The sequence below is a fragment of the Misgurnus anguillicaudatus genome, chromosome 5 (genome assembly GCF_027580225.2).
Source record: "Misgurnus anguillicaudatus chromosome 5, ASM2758022v2, whole genome shotgun sequence".
In the NCBI taxonomy this organism is placed as follows: Eukaryota; Metazoa; Chordata; class Actinopteri; order Cypriniformes; family Cobitidae; genus Misgurnus; species Misgurnus anguillicaudatus.
This window is the reverse complement of record NC_073341.2, coordinates 27,157,849-27,172,478: the sequence shown is the minus strand read 5'-3', so window position 1 is coordinate 27,172,478 and position 14,630 is coordinate 27,157,849. Positions and strand designations below refer to the sequence as shown.

At 37.4% G+C, this 14,630-nt stretch overlaps 2 protein-coding genes and 1 long non-coding RNA gene across 3 annotated transcripts; 2 read left to right on the top strand and 1 right to left on the bottom strand.

Annotated features, from left to right (window-relative positions):
- The first annotated feature begins 91 nt into the window (after positions 1–91).
- Positions 92–2,081, top strand: ppdpfa (pancreatic progenitor cell differentiation and proliferation factor a). The gene is made up of 5 exons (XM_073867878.1): positions 92–251; positions 1,132–1,229; positions 1,343–1,420; positions 1,533–1,630; positions 1,710–2,081. Exons 2-5 carry the CDS (start codon positions 1,175–1,177, stop codon positions 1,830–1,832), a joined length of 354 nt encoding a protein of 117 aa, XP_073723979.1. The 5' UTR covers positions 92–251; positions 1,132–1,174; the 3' UTR covers positions 1,833–2,081.
- Positions 2,082–5,818: 3,737 nt separating this feature from the next.
- On the bottom strand, positions 5,819–12,282 carry ptk6a (PTK6 protein tyrosine kinase 6a). Its single transcript, XM_055167159.2, has 8 exons — positions 11,834–12,282; positions 10,417–10,538; positions 10,099–10,265; positions 8,771–8,939; positions 8,208–8,366; positions 7,803–7,984; positions 7,569–7,722; positions 5,819–6,502 (listed from the first exon to the last, which is right to left on the bottom strand). Exons 1-8 carry the CDS (start codon positions 12,202–12,204, stop codon positions 6,246–6,248), a joined length of 1,581 nt encoding a protein of 526 aa, XP_055023134.1. The 5' UTR covers positions 12,205–12,282; the 3' UTR covers positions 5,819–6,245.
- A 496-nt stretch (positions 12,283–12,778) lies between these two features.
- LOC141363850 (uncharacterized) lies at positions 12,779–14,603 on the top strand. The gene is made up of 2 exons (XR_012369437.1): positions 12,779–13,457; positions 13,920–14,603. It is a non-coding gene; the product is annotated as an uncharacterized lncRNA (long non-coding RNA).
- Positions 14,604–14,630: the final 27 nt, after the last annotated feature.

Here is a 14,630-nt window from a genome sequence, read left to right as displayed (position 1 = left end):
TAATCCAACGTCCAAGCCACGCACCAGCGGAAAGACCACGCCCACTGGGAGGGGCATGCGTGTAAGGTCACTCAGATAATAAATAGACCGCATGCTTATCATTCAGCAGAATTTGGAGCGGACAAGAGCGAAAGACCTTGGAGGGTCTCACCCAACAACCAAACTACAAATGGGCCCCGTCGCCTAGCGTTTACCCGACCAAGCTTAAAATTTGGTGCTTTACTACCATCAGCACTCAACAAATTTTAAACGTAAGTAAGACTTATAATTTTATTTATAATTTAACTTCATATTATTGTATGCGAACCACAAATAAAGAGTTCAAATTTAGTGTTTAGCACTCATTTTTTATTTATTTAATTTTTTGGGCCTGTTTTCTTTTATGTTGTATAAAGTTTAACATTTATTTGGATGTCTTTTTATCATATTATCAGGGTCATAATTGCATAACGTCCTATGTGTTGTATATGTAGCACAGAAAGGTATTAACCGGTCACACAGTAAATCCATTTATCCATTGCAACTGAAAAGGAGTGTGCATAAGGTTTTCACTATGCTAACTGTACTAGAAATGTCATAAAGTTATCATATTTTGCATAGTCTTCCTCTTGAAAGTTTCAAGCTACAGTCGACCTCCTTATTAATGCCGGGTACTTGCATGCATTCAACGCGTGGATGCCATGTGTCATGAAATGTGAGCTAAAGTTCATTGCAGTGCCAGCTGGGTAATGTCTGGTTTAAGCAAAGTGGGTAGCTGGATGTTGAAATTTGATTCTTCAAGTAACACCTGTTGAAGTACCCTCACATCACCCTTTGGGAAATATTGATAGTGTAGAGGAGAAAGCAGTGTCTACAGTTTCAGTGAAACCTCCATGTGTTTGATATGATGGGTCTTCTTTAAAAATGGTATAGCCACCGGTGGTTATTGGTATTTGACACGCCAGTGCCCTGTGTGGGATCTTGGCGAGGTTATAATCGCATTGAATCTTTGCCGGGTGTCAGTCATGAGGCAAAGCAGAGATTGTTTAGGCATCTGCCTACCAGAGATATTTTCCAGACTGATTTGATACCGTACAGCTGTCGTCATCAACCCTGCATGGAAACATTTATTAAAACTTTTTTTATTAACAGGTCTTCCATCTTTCCACACGGTTGACACTTAGAGGACGGGAAAATGGCAGCAATTCCATCCAGCGGTTCACTTATTGCCACCCATGATTACTACCGAAGTGAGTTCACTTTTTTTATCAATTAAAACAAATCAACATGGTTACTATATCCTCATTAAGTGTGGTACAAATTGGTGAATTAACCATTGTGGTCATGCACATTCATGTTGCAGGGCGCATTGGATCTACATCCAGCAACAGTTCCTGTGGCAGTTCGGAGTACACGGGTGAAGTCATTCCACACCCACCAGGTATCTGAAGATGTTTTTATAAATCGAGGATGTTTTGATAATCTTATACCCTGAGTTCCACATGGAAAATGTATGAAAGTGTAATATGGCTAAACATGGTTTTTGATGGCAGGTCTAGCACGTCAGGACTCTGGCCACTGGTGGGCCAGTTTCTTCTTTGGGAAGCAAAACCAAGCGGGAACACCTAATGGATTTGAATCCCAGCAGAAGTGAGTTTAAGGGCATGTTTGTGTATCAAAGTCTCATTTTTGTGCATTTTTTAAAGAGTGTTCATTTTGATTGGCAGAAGGCTGGTACCTACACAGTGACAAATGGCCAGGTGACCTGTGTTGCACGAGAGATTGTACTGAAAAGACAAATGAGTGAGAGCAGTGACTCTGGGAAAGAACCTGGATCTCCATTTCCCCCGTAAACTGCCCCCAATCCAATGCCGTACCCTTTACCCCATTCGGGAGTCACCGTGGGCAGACGCAGGCGACGGGGCTCAATTTTATTTTTTAGTAAAACAGGCTGCTTTTATGTCATATTGTAATATTGCTGTTTTTATCTATGACCAAATTAAAGCTGTTAACAAAAAAGCCCAAAATGAGTGTTTTAGTGTAACTCACTGTATCACTGTGTGCAGGTATTGTATGAAAAAATGACTGACTGCAGCCCAGAATACATCCTCTTTTATGGTCATTACTCAGTATTGTTAAAAATAAAGAGCTGTTGCCATTGTACCTAAAAGGATTAACACTAAACTGTATTTGGTAACTGACTCTGCGGTTATATGAGATCCTGGTGACCAGCCCCTGTGCAAGACGTTTGGAATTAAATAGGCTTTCAAGTGATTAAAATACAGGACACACTAATACGGTTTATATAACACAACCTGCTGTAACCGGATCCATTTATCATGCATAAAGAAACTCGAACAGTGTTTACAAGTCTTTCAATACTGAAATAATCACATCTGGATGGAAAGAAGGGATTGTTTGCTTAGTCAGATTGTGAAGGGGAGTCACATTGCTGAAAATTAATATCCCCAATACCTGTGCTAATCATAGAAATTATTTGACCCAAATAAAACAGCAGTGTGTCAGCTTTAGAAGCCTTGACCTACATTACTGACAATGTTTAACCTTTTAAGCGTCACCCCACCCCATTGAGTTAAATCTACACTCTCTGAGCTTTCCAACAATATACAGTTTGTCATGATTAGATAAGAATTCATATGCAAACATTGAAGTAAATGTAGTCGTCCTCCTGGGATAGTGACATTTAGCAGAAAATAAATTTTTTGAGGCACACTCTCTTCATAAATGAATCAATTACTCTCCCTACATAATTTATTTTATAAAACACTGTTGAAATGTCTATTCTGGAGGCTTAGACCTTTCCAACGATATATAGTTTGTAGTGAAAGATTAAAATTGACATCAACAATATTAATGCAAACTTAGGTGTCCCGTATTCGGGACGGTGACGCTTAACAGTTTAAACAATTATCTTTAAATCAAGATAACAGAAGTTTGATCTTACAATACTAAATACTAATACTAAAATGTTATAACATTGTTACATCTTTAAATTCCTTAATCAAAGCAAAAAATTCTGTTGCACAAAGCTTTCATATTGCTTCTATTTTTTTTAAACAATTATATGACCCTCAACCACAGAATCAGATGTAAACATTCATTTATATATTTCATATTTTTATTATCTGGCTGTATTTTAACTAAAATGCTATTTTAAGTGATATAAGTAAACTATTAGAAAATGTAGTCAAAAAACCCAGCTGTTACTGAGGCAGTACCCTTTGAAGTTACTAAAATGCACATTTGGTACCAACATGTACCTTTGAGATACTATTATTTATCTTTGACATGATAAGCTCTGTTTGGTACCAATGTACATCTGAGGCACTAATATGAACTTTTTATGAGCAAAGGTTTACTTTTTGAAAAGGTACTTTTTTACCTTTTGCTGGAGTTTAAAAGTGCTTGCCTACAATCCTAAGGGGGGGGGGGGTCACAAAATAATATAATAGAAATTGTGCTGTTTTATTAAAAAAAATCATATATTCATATGTAATGATTGTGATATTACAAAACAAATTGTCTTTATCCACTTACTAAACTATTTAAAAAGAGAAAACACATTGCGTATTGTAATTAGTTTGGCTTTATTGAGAATAGGTCAAGCATTTAAAGTAGCTAAAGTAAAATTAGAACTATGCCATTCTTCCTATACTGTTGCTTTTAAAATAACTAGAAAAATATAAATGTTATTCCCTGTAAGGGGTCCCTGACCCCGAAAAGTTTGAGAACCTCTGAGCTAGACCATCTCCTTGAAGGGCCTTAAAGGCCCAAAAGTTCCCAGTTGTCCTGAATCCAACCACAACCCTATGGCACCTCATGCTGTTCTTCTAACTTGAATGACAACTTTTTTAGGTCAATGTTTACATGTTTCCAGTACTTGACCTTTTGCCTACATGAATATTTTGGGGTTGTCGACTTTCCGTACTAATGCCAAAGTCGTTTCCAAAAAGAGACACGTGCTAAAACTGGCACATGGTCTGTTGTTATGGACTGTGGAATCTCCCACAAGCTGTTTTCGGTGAACCAGCCCACCATGTGCTTCAGTCTCACCCGAACTCCAGGGTTACTCTGTACAAAGGTGAGCACATGTTCGCAGAATTATGCCAAGCTGTTCTGTTTGGTTCAGTTTTGTCTGAGATGAGGCTGGTACAGTACATAAACAGAAAACATCTGCCTTATTTTGATTAATAAGAAAAACAATTCACAATAATAAAATAATTATTACAAATTTTACTTTTAAAACAGCTAAACTGGTGCAACTTTTTTATTTTAAGAAATGCAAATGATAAAAGCAAAGCTCCAAAAGTATTGTTTACAATTAGTTCACATTTACTTTATACTAATTTTAACAAATCAGAGCTCAATGCAAATATTTTTTTATATTATTGGTTCAGGTTTTCACTTGCCCTGCCAAAATTTTCACTGGCCCGAATAAAAAAATGTCAGAGTCACATATTTAAAAATAATAATTCAAAAATCAAATATAATTGTATACATATATGTTCCAACAAAAAAAGGCTCCCAACTTTTATGCATTACCTGTAAACTGACAGCAAATTGTGCAAAATATTGCATCGTTTCTTTCGTCATGTTTTACGCAAGTGAATGTCTGCTTGCAAAGATGTTAAATCATATACACTGATGAAAATATATTTTAGTGACTGAGGATGAAGCACTGGCCCGATCGGGCAAGTGACAATACTTTTTACTGGCCCGAACGTCTCTCACGTTGGCATAACAAATCTATAATTTTGACCCATACAATGTCTATTGCTACAAATATACCTGTGTTACTTATAACTATTCTGTGGTCCAGGGTCAAAGATGGAACCTGTGTGTGTTCCTGGTAGCTCATAAACCATAAACCAGGAAACTTTAATGCACTGTAAGTTTTATTGGATAACAGCGTCTGCCAAATGCATAAAAACGTAAATGTGTGTTATTTAGGTCATGCATGCACATAACAGAGTTACAGCATAAGAGGTTTAGCCTAAAAAAGTCACATTTGACTTCTGTTTGTTTTGTGGCCCTGCCTCTGAAGTCTGACTCATTAGGTGTCTGATTGCAGAGCATAAGAGCTGCCTGAAATCTTTCGGAGGTGCAATTCCAGCCAATCACGTCACAGCAGTGACCAAGTACCCATTCTGAACAACCTGTATATTTTTCCTATTAAATCTGGCCAGGCAAGTCCAGCGTGTTCCTGTTTCTATTTCTGCTCCCCACAGCATGCATGCTCGTGTTACTATGTTGCCATTAAAAGTTTCAGGGGCAATAATACTGAATAGCATGCAATTATACAACAATTGGATTGGTGTGCAGTGACAGTGCATATACAGTACTGTACATGTATTTATCAATGATCAGCGAATCTTGCAAGCACCATGTCACGCTATAAGACCCCATGAACTAACACAGCAAGAGATTGTGAAATATAAGGACTGGCCAAGCACGTTCTGTTCATAGTATTTACCATCTCTATTTTCCAGTGCTTATCAGCAGCAGAGACAGTTAAAGGGGTCATATCCATTTTTTTTTTTTACTTTTTTAAAAGAAGTAGAAAGACTTTAAAGTCCTAATTCAAAAGAAGACCTCTAAAGGGATAGTTTGCCAAAAAAGAAAAATTCTGTTATCGTTTACTTACTCTCATGTTGTTACAAACCTGTATAACTTTCTTTGTTTGTAGGGAGATATTTTGAGGAATGTTTGTTACAAAACCGTTCATGCCCCCTATTTACCTCCATAGTATTATCTTTCCTACCATGGAAGTAAATGGGGCTCACGATCTAGTATATTATCACACCTTTAAATGTTTGGGTTGCTTTTCAGTCTTATTTTATTCATATAAATAAATCTGGTGAGTTGGGTGGTACTGCATTCCATTAGCAAATGTTAAAACAAAAAAACATACAAACATCTGATTATAACTGAGAAACATTCCCATCTGCATAGGGAAGAAATTTTGTAGTAGAAAAATAATCATCATACTTAGAAGTAACAATTAAGGAAAGATTCCTTGAATGAATACAAATATGGCACATAAGTCACTAATGTCACATAAGGAAGTAATAAACATGTTAATACTGTAATATAAAGTGTCACTGGTTCAATACTCAAGCAACACACAAACTGATCAAAAGTACCTGGAAAAGATTCGCTTGAGTTACTTTAGAAAAAAATGTCTCCCAGCTGCTTTAATGCAGTCTATTCACAACACATTCCTTCTGATTTACTGTAAATCTTGGTTAAGAATTGCCCTCGGTCTGTGTATCATGACTGCATTCTGCTGGATCAGAGTCGTCACTGCAGGCTTCAGGGGTCCATTCAGTGTATAGTTTATTGTTTATGAGCATTTTTTTCAGTTCCTTGAAGTCTGGCCTTTCGTCTGCTGAGAAATTCCAACACATCAACATGATGTCGTAAATGTGTGATGGGCACTTATCAGGCGAAGGCATTCTGTAGCCGGAGCCGATCAGAAGAAACACCTCACGGTTTGAGTGAGCTGCAGAAACACAAACAGAAAACAAATGCAACTTAACCTGGCCCAGATATGTATGAACAATATTTACAAATTTGTGACCCTGCCTGTGAAACCCAAGCTAAAGTCACAATTACAGTTACATAAAATCATCCTGCATAAATATAAAAACATTGAAAATAAAACCTTAATATCTTTAATATTGACTAGGTAAGGTCAAGTAAAAAAATTTAATTAAATCGGAATCGATGATTAAAATCAAAGTTTGATGCTTCTAATTAGATTATAAGACTTTGGCCTGGATTTTACAGGCAGAGTCACGTTTAACTTAAAGGGACACTCCACTTTTTAAAAAAATATATATACTCATTTTCCAGCTCCCCTAGAGTCAAACATTTAATTTTTACCATTTTGGAATCCATTCAGCCGATCTTCGGGTCTTGCGGTACCACTCCTAGCATAGCTCAGCACAATCCACCGAATCTGACCAGACCATCAGCATCACGCTCAAAAATAACCAAAGAGTTTCAATATTTTTCCTATTTAAAACTTGACTCTTCTGTAGGTTGGAGGTGCAACTATATTACGCAGTACCCCAAAATAGTCCCCTCCTATTGAAAGTTACAAAGGGGGCTATTTTCGGCTGCCGCGCAATATCATTGCGCCTCCTGCAGCCATGTTACGGCAGCAAAGTCCTTGATTATTACGCCAGAATGAGAGTATAGTTCATAGCCATATCTGCCTAGAAAATCGCAACTTTTAATTTTCCGTCGGTCTTAGTACACGATGTAACTACAAAAGAGTCGTATATAGGAAAAATTTTTAAACTCTTAGGTCATTTAGATGCCAATGGTCCAATCAGATTCAATGGACTATGCCAAGCCAAGCCAAAAGTGCTAGTGTCAGAACCAGAGATCAGTTGAATGGATTCCAAAACGTAAAAATATTTAACTCTAGAAATCTGGAAAATTAGATTTTAAAAAAAAAAAAAAGGTGGAGTGTCCCTTTAATGCATTTGGCAGACCCTTTTGTGTGTTCACTAGGAATCGAACCCAATACTTTTGCGCTGCTAACGTAGTGCTCTACCTACCCGGATATGGGACACCACCATATGAGAAAATCTCATATAGGAGAACTCCAAACGACCAGACATCAGATTTGTTGGAGAACCTTCCATGGCTAATAGCTTCAGGTGCACACCATTTATATGGTATTTTTTTATCCTCAGTTGTGTAAATCGGCTCCTGTGAAACAACACATTTTAAAAGGCATGTTATATTAATCATGTTATAAGTAGACTGTTTAGCCAGAAAGAAGTGCTTACCTTGATGATTCGGGCTAACCCAAAGTCTGCCACTTTACAAATGTTGTTTTGTCCCACTAGAACATTCCTGGCTGCCAAGTCTCTGTGAATGCTGCTCTGCTCCTCAAGGTACGCCATCCCATCAGCCACCTGGCTCGCCATTTCCGTCAGCTTATGTGGCTCAAGTTTTCGGCCCTCCTGACCTGCATGCCGAAAAAATTTGAGGAATTTTATCAATCTGCTCTTGCGTTCTCATCTATTCAAGTGTCTCTTCATGAAGGGATTGCTTTCCAAAGTAATTAGACTTAATCTTCTCAATCTTATCATAAATATTAGCTGACATTTTTATGACACCTTGTAGTACATATTAAAAGCTAACGTGTAAAAAACATTACGTTAAACAGCAAGAAGTAAAAATGTAGTAACCTCGCAGGAAACTGAGCAGGTTGCCTTTTTCCATAAGCTCAGTTATTATGTAAAACGGGGTGCAGCTTGTACAAACAGCATACAGTGTGATCAGATGTTTGTGTCTGAGTTTTTTCAATATTTGCGTCTCCAGAAGGAACTCCCTGTGGTCCATAGATGCTAAATGAGGAGATAATAAAGCAGGTCAAGTATACATGAGTGATACCTGTGCTCTCATTCACCTTTCACAGTCACCAAACTAGAAACGCAACATTTCTCACATTCGTAAACAACAGGAAATAGCCCAAGGGTTATAGTTCAGAGTTTCACCAGATTCAGTCGAGAACTGATACAGTGAGAATGATACCCGTTTAATGAGATTTCCAGGCTGATATGATAACTTACATTGTTATATAACAGTACAAGAGATTAACTTGTATAAATACACAGTACAGTAATATATACACATCTGATTGTGTATAAAGTCTTACATGTCTCTCCTTTAAAGGTGCTGTATGTACAGTATATTTTTATGCATCACAAAGCTAAAAGCATTTTTACATTTATGCATGCGCCAGACCTACCATTTTGTTTCAGGATCTTGATGGCCACATTGACCACACCTTTATACTTTCCACGGTAAACATCTGCGAAGTATCCATTACCAAGCTGTTCTTCAAGGGTAAACTCTTCCTTGGGTAACTCCCATTCATCTACTGTTAGGTGGGAAAGATCTTGTGGTTTTGGCTCTGGCTAATAGCATAAAACAAGACACAGATGCATGTTGTTAATCACATATTACACTCACCTAAAGGATTATTAGGAACACCATACTAATACTGTGTTTGACCCCCTTGTGCCTCCAGAACTGTGTGGCATTGATTCAACAAGATGCTAAAAGCATTCTTTAGAAATGTTGGCCCATATTGATAGGATAGCATCTTGCAGTTGATGGAGATTTGTACACATCCAGGGCACGATGTGGTTCCACCACATCCCAAAACATGCTCTATTGGGTTGAGATCTGGTGACTGTGGGGGCCATTTTAGTACAGTGAACTTATTGTCATGTTCAAGAAACCAATTTGAAGTGATTCGAGCTTTGTGACATGGTGCATTATCCTGCTGGAAGTAGCCATCAGAGGATGGGTACATGGTGGTCATAAAGGGTATGGACATGGTCAGAAACAATGCCCAGGTAGGCCGTGGCATTTAAACGATGCCCAAATTGGCACTAAGGGGCCTAAAGTGTGCCAAGAAAACATCCCCCACACCATTACACCATTGCATTTATGAGAAATTGAACAGGTGTTCCTAATAATCCTTTAGGTGAGTGTATATACTGAATAGTGATATATATTAAATCATATTTTATTATTACTATATTGATTTATTATTTATTAACTATTATTTATTTATTAATATCTGTGTCCCGTGATTTGTATCCTGCAAAAAGTTTTTTCTTCAAAATTAGTCATTACTTACATAAAAATGTAGACTGGTAAAATTTGAATCCGAAAAGTAAGAATGATTAGACCGAACTAAATGCAAGATGGTCAGACTTGTTTCTTAAGACACAGTCTTAACTTAGTGGCTATGTTTATGTAACTGATCTAAAGTAAATTAAATATTTTAATGGCAACATGAAACCCCAACATTTGAATGTTAATCTCTCTTTAATCAATTGACATCTTGACTGAAACACAAAACATGCAGATCCTTTGAATTGGTGTGACAATGACAACAAGAATCTTCAGAGGATGTTAAAATATTTTTCTTCCTCATATTAGAGATGTTTTTTGTACCCACATGACTAATAATCATGACAGCATGAATGACAGGCGTCTCTCTAATTCCTTTATGCATTATTATCTTCAAAGTTTATTCATCTCTGTCCAGTTTCTTTTGCTTACCTTTATGCAGGGCTTTGTGAGGTGAATGCCACAGTCCAGTGAATTTCTACTGTAGTGTTCCACCAGCTCCTCAAGGTTCGAAAACACATTACTTTGATCCAAATAAAGAGTTCCCTCATTATCCTTGTGAATTTTAATGTGTTTCACTTGCCTTTGACTGACTAGCACTGACAGATTGAGAGAGAAACAATACAGAAGTCACAAACGGTATTGTTACAAAAATGTGCCTTTGAAATATGCTATTTTAATACTATTATTAAATACAATTTAACTATTAAAACCACACTTCAGTACATGCACATAGTTCCTCAGACTTACCTGATAATACACATCCTATGCTGTCTTTCTCACTCTGTCTCACCAGAAACGTCCCCACTTCATTACCTTGACCCAAAAGAAAATTCTCTGTCTCGAAGCGGCTTAGCGTCCCAAAATACCAACTAAAACACATAAACATTTAAGTTAGCTAGAAAAACTGAGAAGTAAGTAACTTAAGGGATTCTGTATAGCCATTTAATTGAAAAATGAACCAGAATAGCCCAACACCATCACTCCAAAAATATTTATTTGCCAAAAGCAACCGGATGGGTGTACATTTGTAACAAATTAAATCTTGCCAAGATAGCGGAGTGATATATTGTTCGACTTTATGCGGCGGCGTAAGAACCGACAGCCGGATGACGTCAAAGTACCGCGAGAACAATTAGAGAACTCATACAAAGTCTAATTTCGTCTCGCTCTCGCGGTACTTCGACGTCATCCGGCTGTCGGTTCTTGCGGCACCGCATGAAGTCGAACACACCTATTGAATAAATAGTAGCGGTCGATGGCTTGAGGTACCCGGATGAACAGTGTATTATAATAAGCAGTTGTTATTGGGACGACTGTCCAATCAGATTCAAGTATTCCAGACGTGCAATAAGAAACACGAATTAACTAAATGAACATTTAATTAGTTAAATACATTAAATAATGTTAACAAATACAACGATGTTGCACAGTGTTACCTATTTTAATCAATGTAGTTTAAAGTTCGCACAGTTTAGCATTAACGTTCAAAGGTTTATCAACTCGCAAATTCATAACAAATGAGGAGCTTGGTTGCAACACGAGATAACTCCGTTTTTAAAATGTTTAAAACAAAAAATAGATTTTTTTATTGTGCATTCCAATTAATATCAATCAAACTGCAGTTGGTTTGTTTTAGTTTAAGATTTTATAACTAAAAAATACAGCTAAGTAACACAATAAAACACGAAAACATAATAATAATAAACATGTTTGAGAATTTTTTTAAAAAACGGAGTTATCTCGTTTTGGAAACTCTTCAAATACTGCTGTATTGTTTGGTGTTTACTATAGTAAACTAACACTTGTTTTAATCCTAAAAAAAACAAACGAAAACATGATTACTATAGTTAAACCATAGCTACTTACCACAAATTTATAAAACCACATGGTTTTATAAATGATAATCATAGTATGCCAAAACCAATAATACTTATTAAATTTTAACTATATTAAAAATACTTATTTTTTGTAAGGTACGTTTTTTTTACCTTACCATGGTAATTAAATTAAATTATAGTACTACAGAAAATACTATATTATAGTATGAACTAACTAAATATGGTAATTACTTTACTTTAATTTTTGTACACTAAAATTGACTACAGTAAATACTTAAGTATGCAAGTATACAATTATACAACTCATCTGCAGTGTAAATACTCACGGATACTCTTTCGCTGTCTCTGTTCTGGCCAGGTAATTGTAAGGAACGTAGCCTTTTGCTGTCACCTTTCCGTTTTTGTCCAGTTTAACAGCTGTCCACCAGTTACCCGTGCGCTCATAGATACGGAACAGCTCTCCCTCCTGGAAAGACAACTCTTCCTCTGCACGAGCCTGAAAAGCCCACAGGGCCGTGTAGATCTCTTCCTCGCCGTCATCGTTCGCGGCAGTCGCCGGTGTTGTACTCGGGACGACCGGTTGTATCTGGAGTTTGTCAATCTTTTTTGGTTTGTCCACTTCATTCTTAGGAGGCTTAAACAGTCTGTCATACAGCGCCCAAAAATCGGGGCACGAGCAGCACCTGTCCTTGGACATTTCATTGAAATGAACGTGTGACGAGCACAGATTGAGAAATGAAACAAGGAGTGGGTGGAGCACGAAGTGTGCGTTTCACAACAGCAACACTATCTTGACGGGATTGTTTCAAACGATAGGCAGCACAAGGGGGGTTGAGACACAGGTGAGTATTTGGAGAGATACACTGTTGTGTCCTATTTTAATAGATTAAAGGGACATTTCACAATACTTTTTTAAGATGGAAAATAAATATTTGGTGTATACAGAGTATGTATGTGAAGTTTTAGCTCAAAATACCATATAGATAGTTTATTATAACATGTTAAAATTGCCACTTTGTAGGTGTGAGTTTTTGGGTGTGTCCTTTTAAATGCAAATGAGCTGATCCTGCACTAAATGGTATCACTGTGGTTGGATAGTGCAGATGAAGGGGCGGTATTATCCCCTTCCAGTGGCGGCTGGTGACTTTTTTTTTGAGGGTGCATGATGCAAAGTAGCCCGTCATGTGTGTGTTTTGTCATTTTAAAATATGTGTTCGGCGTGTTGAATGAACCTGTGTGCATCACGTGTCTTGTCAAGGTGGGTGCCTTCTGCACACGCGTTTAAAGGGGTTTATGATGAAATAGACGCTCGCGTTTGCCAGATACTTTGAAAATCTCATACGTAATCAGAGTTTACTGTTAAGGAAGTGTCTTGCGTTTATTTTGTGAACGTGAGCAGGTCTCTTTTATCATAAACGGTTTTGACGCGTGTGCAGCAGGCACTTATTTTGACAAAACACGTGATGCACATGGTTCACATAACTCAACAAACACACATTTTGAAAACACGAGCAACGCACATGACACTCTGAACACATATGAATTTGCGCCCCTTGGAAGAGCAGTCACGAGCCGCCACTGTCCCCTTCTGACATCACAGGGGGACGTCATTTCAATGACCTATTTTTCACATGCTTGCAGAGTTTACCAAAACTAAGTTACTGGGTTGTTCTTTTTCACATTTTCTATTCACCTTATTTTTCACGACAACAAGGGCGGCGCCATTTCGCTCATTTTGTCAACGTTCTTCCGGCCGCATAGACGATGAGCAGCTGAGGCAGTGACTGAAGGCGACGCGTTAAGCTTAAAAAGCTCACTTGAGCGCCTTTATGTTTCTTTCTTACCAATTTTAAGCCAACTGAGGAACACCCTTATCCCAAGTAATGTTTCGACTACGATGTTCCGGTAACTTTAAACCACGCCGGGTGTTGAAAAGGTGGCCAGTTTCAGGTAAGCTATCTTAGCTAACTTTGTGCTCGTTCGCCTAAAGTTAGATTTGTGAAGTCCGTTCTACAAATACACTTAAGATCAGTAACGTTAGTTTATAAAATTAAACTATTTGAATGGTTTTAATTGTCCACCTATATTTTTATATTTACGATAATACAACAAGATATTATAGTCATTGCATTCTTACAGTAGCCCACGTGATTCCTACAAGTTACTGAGATTTCAGATGCTAGAATGTCAGTTCAGTTCTCATTCAGATATTGATAATGACCTATTAAACAACGTATTATTTAACACTGAAGTTAAAGGTTGTGTGTATAATGTTACTGTCTCTTTTTAATGCATCTCTCTCTTACACACTGTTCTGTTTAAGTATGGGTGCCATTTATATATTACTTCTCATGATGCAAGTTTATTTTAAATACTAACATAAAACTGTTTATGGTTATATTGTTTTCACAGATGCATTGATGTGTAGTGATGCAGTGGACAACTGTGAGGATGATACAATCAACATGTTTCTAAACTGTGATGCAGAAACACAATGGGACCATCCATCCGTCTCTGACCACAACTACACTTTAAAATCACAACTCAACCTGAAGCAACCTACATCTGATATGGGAAAACAATGGTGCGGTTTCCCTGACAGGGCTTATGCTGGTCCCAGGCTAAAATGCAGATTTGAGCTACAATAATTTAAAAACACCTTGTACTGACATACCTCAACATATATGAGTGCCATTGTTTTGTCACAAGATGCGCACCAGTCTTGTTTTTTTGTAGGGTTTTTGTAAAAACTAAAATGTCCTAATATAATTAAATCCTAGTCCTGTAAACCCTGTCCGAGAAACTGCTTCAATGTGTTGAGCTGGCACAAATGTACATATCTCTGCTGAGAAACAACCATCTTTGTGTCAGCTTTACAGAGGGTTGATATTGCATCCATTACACAGTCGCCAAGCACTTTACCAGTACATACACCAACAGCTTCCAGATAAACACTTGGGATCAGCTCCTGATGACTCCGATAAAGCTGTGTCTTAATTTATTGCAGGGTGGTCTTGCTTTACCTGTTGTAAAGTTACATTAAACCTTCATATGTGATCAGATGTCATGCAGTGATATTAAACATTTACAGTGTGATCAGATGTTGTGCAGTTATATTAAACC

Bases quoted from the DNA above. Each gene is read 5' to 3' on its own strand.
- ppdpfa (XM_073867878.1), top strand. From the start codon at position 1,175: ATGGCAGCAATTCCATCCAGCGGTTCACTTATTGCCACCCATGATTAC. The intron at 1,230-1,342 runs GTGAGTTCACTT...TTCATGTTGCAG, and splicing joins CACCCATGATTACTACCGAA to GGCGCATTGGATCTACATCC. The intron at 1,631-1,709 runs TGAGTTTAAGGG...GATTGGCAGAAG, and splicing joins GATTTGAATCCCAGCAGAAG to GCTGGTACCTACACAGTGAC.
- ptk6a (XM_055167159.2), bottom strand. From the start codon at position 12,204: ATGTCCAAGGACAGGTGCTGCTCGTGCCCCGATTTTTGGGCGCTGTAT. The intron at 7,985-8,207 runs GTTACTACATTT...TTCGGCATGCAG, and splicing joins CCTGCTCAGTTTCCTGCGAG to GTCAGGAGGGCCGAAAACTT. The intron at 7,723-7,802 runs GTAAGCACTTCT...GTTGTTTCACAG, and splicing joins GGTTAGCCCGAATCATCAAG to GAGCCGATTTACACAACTGA.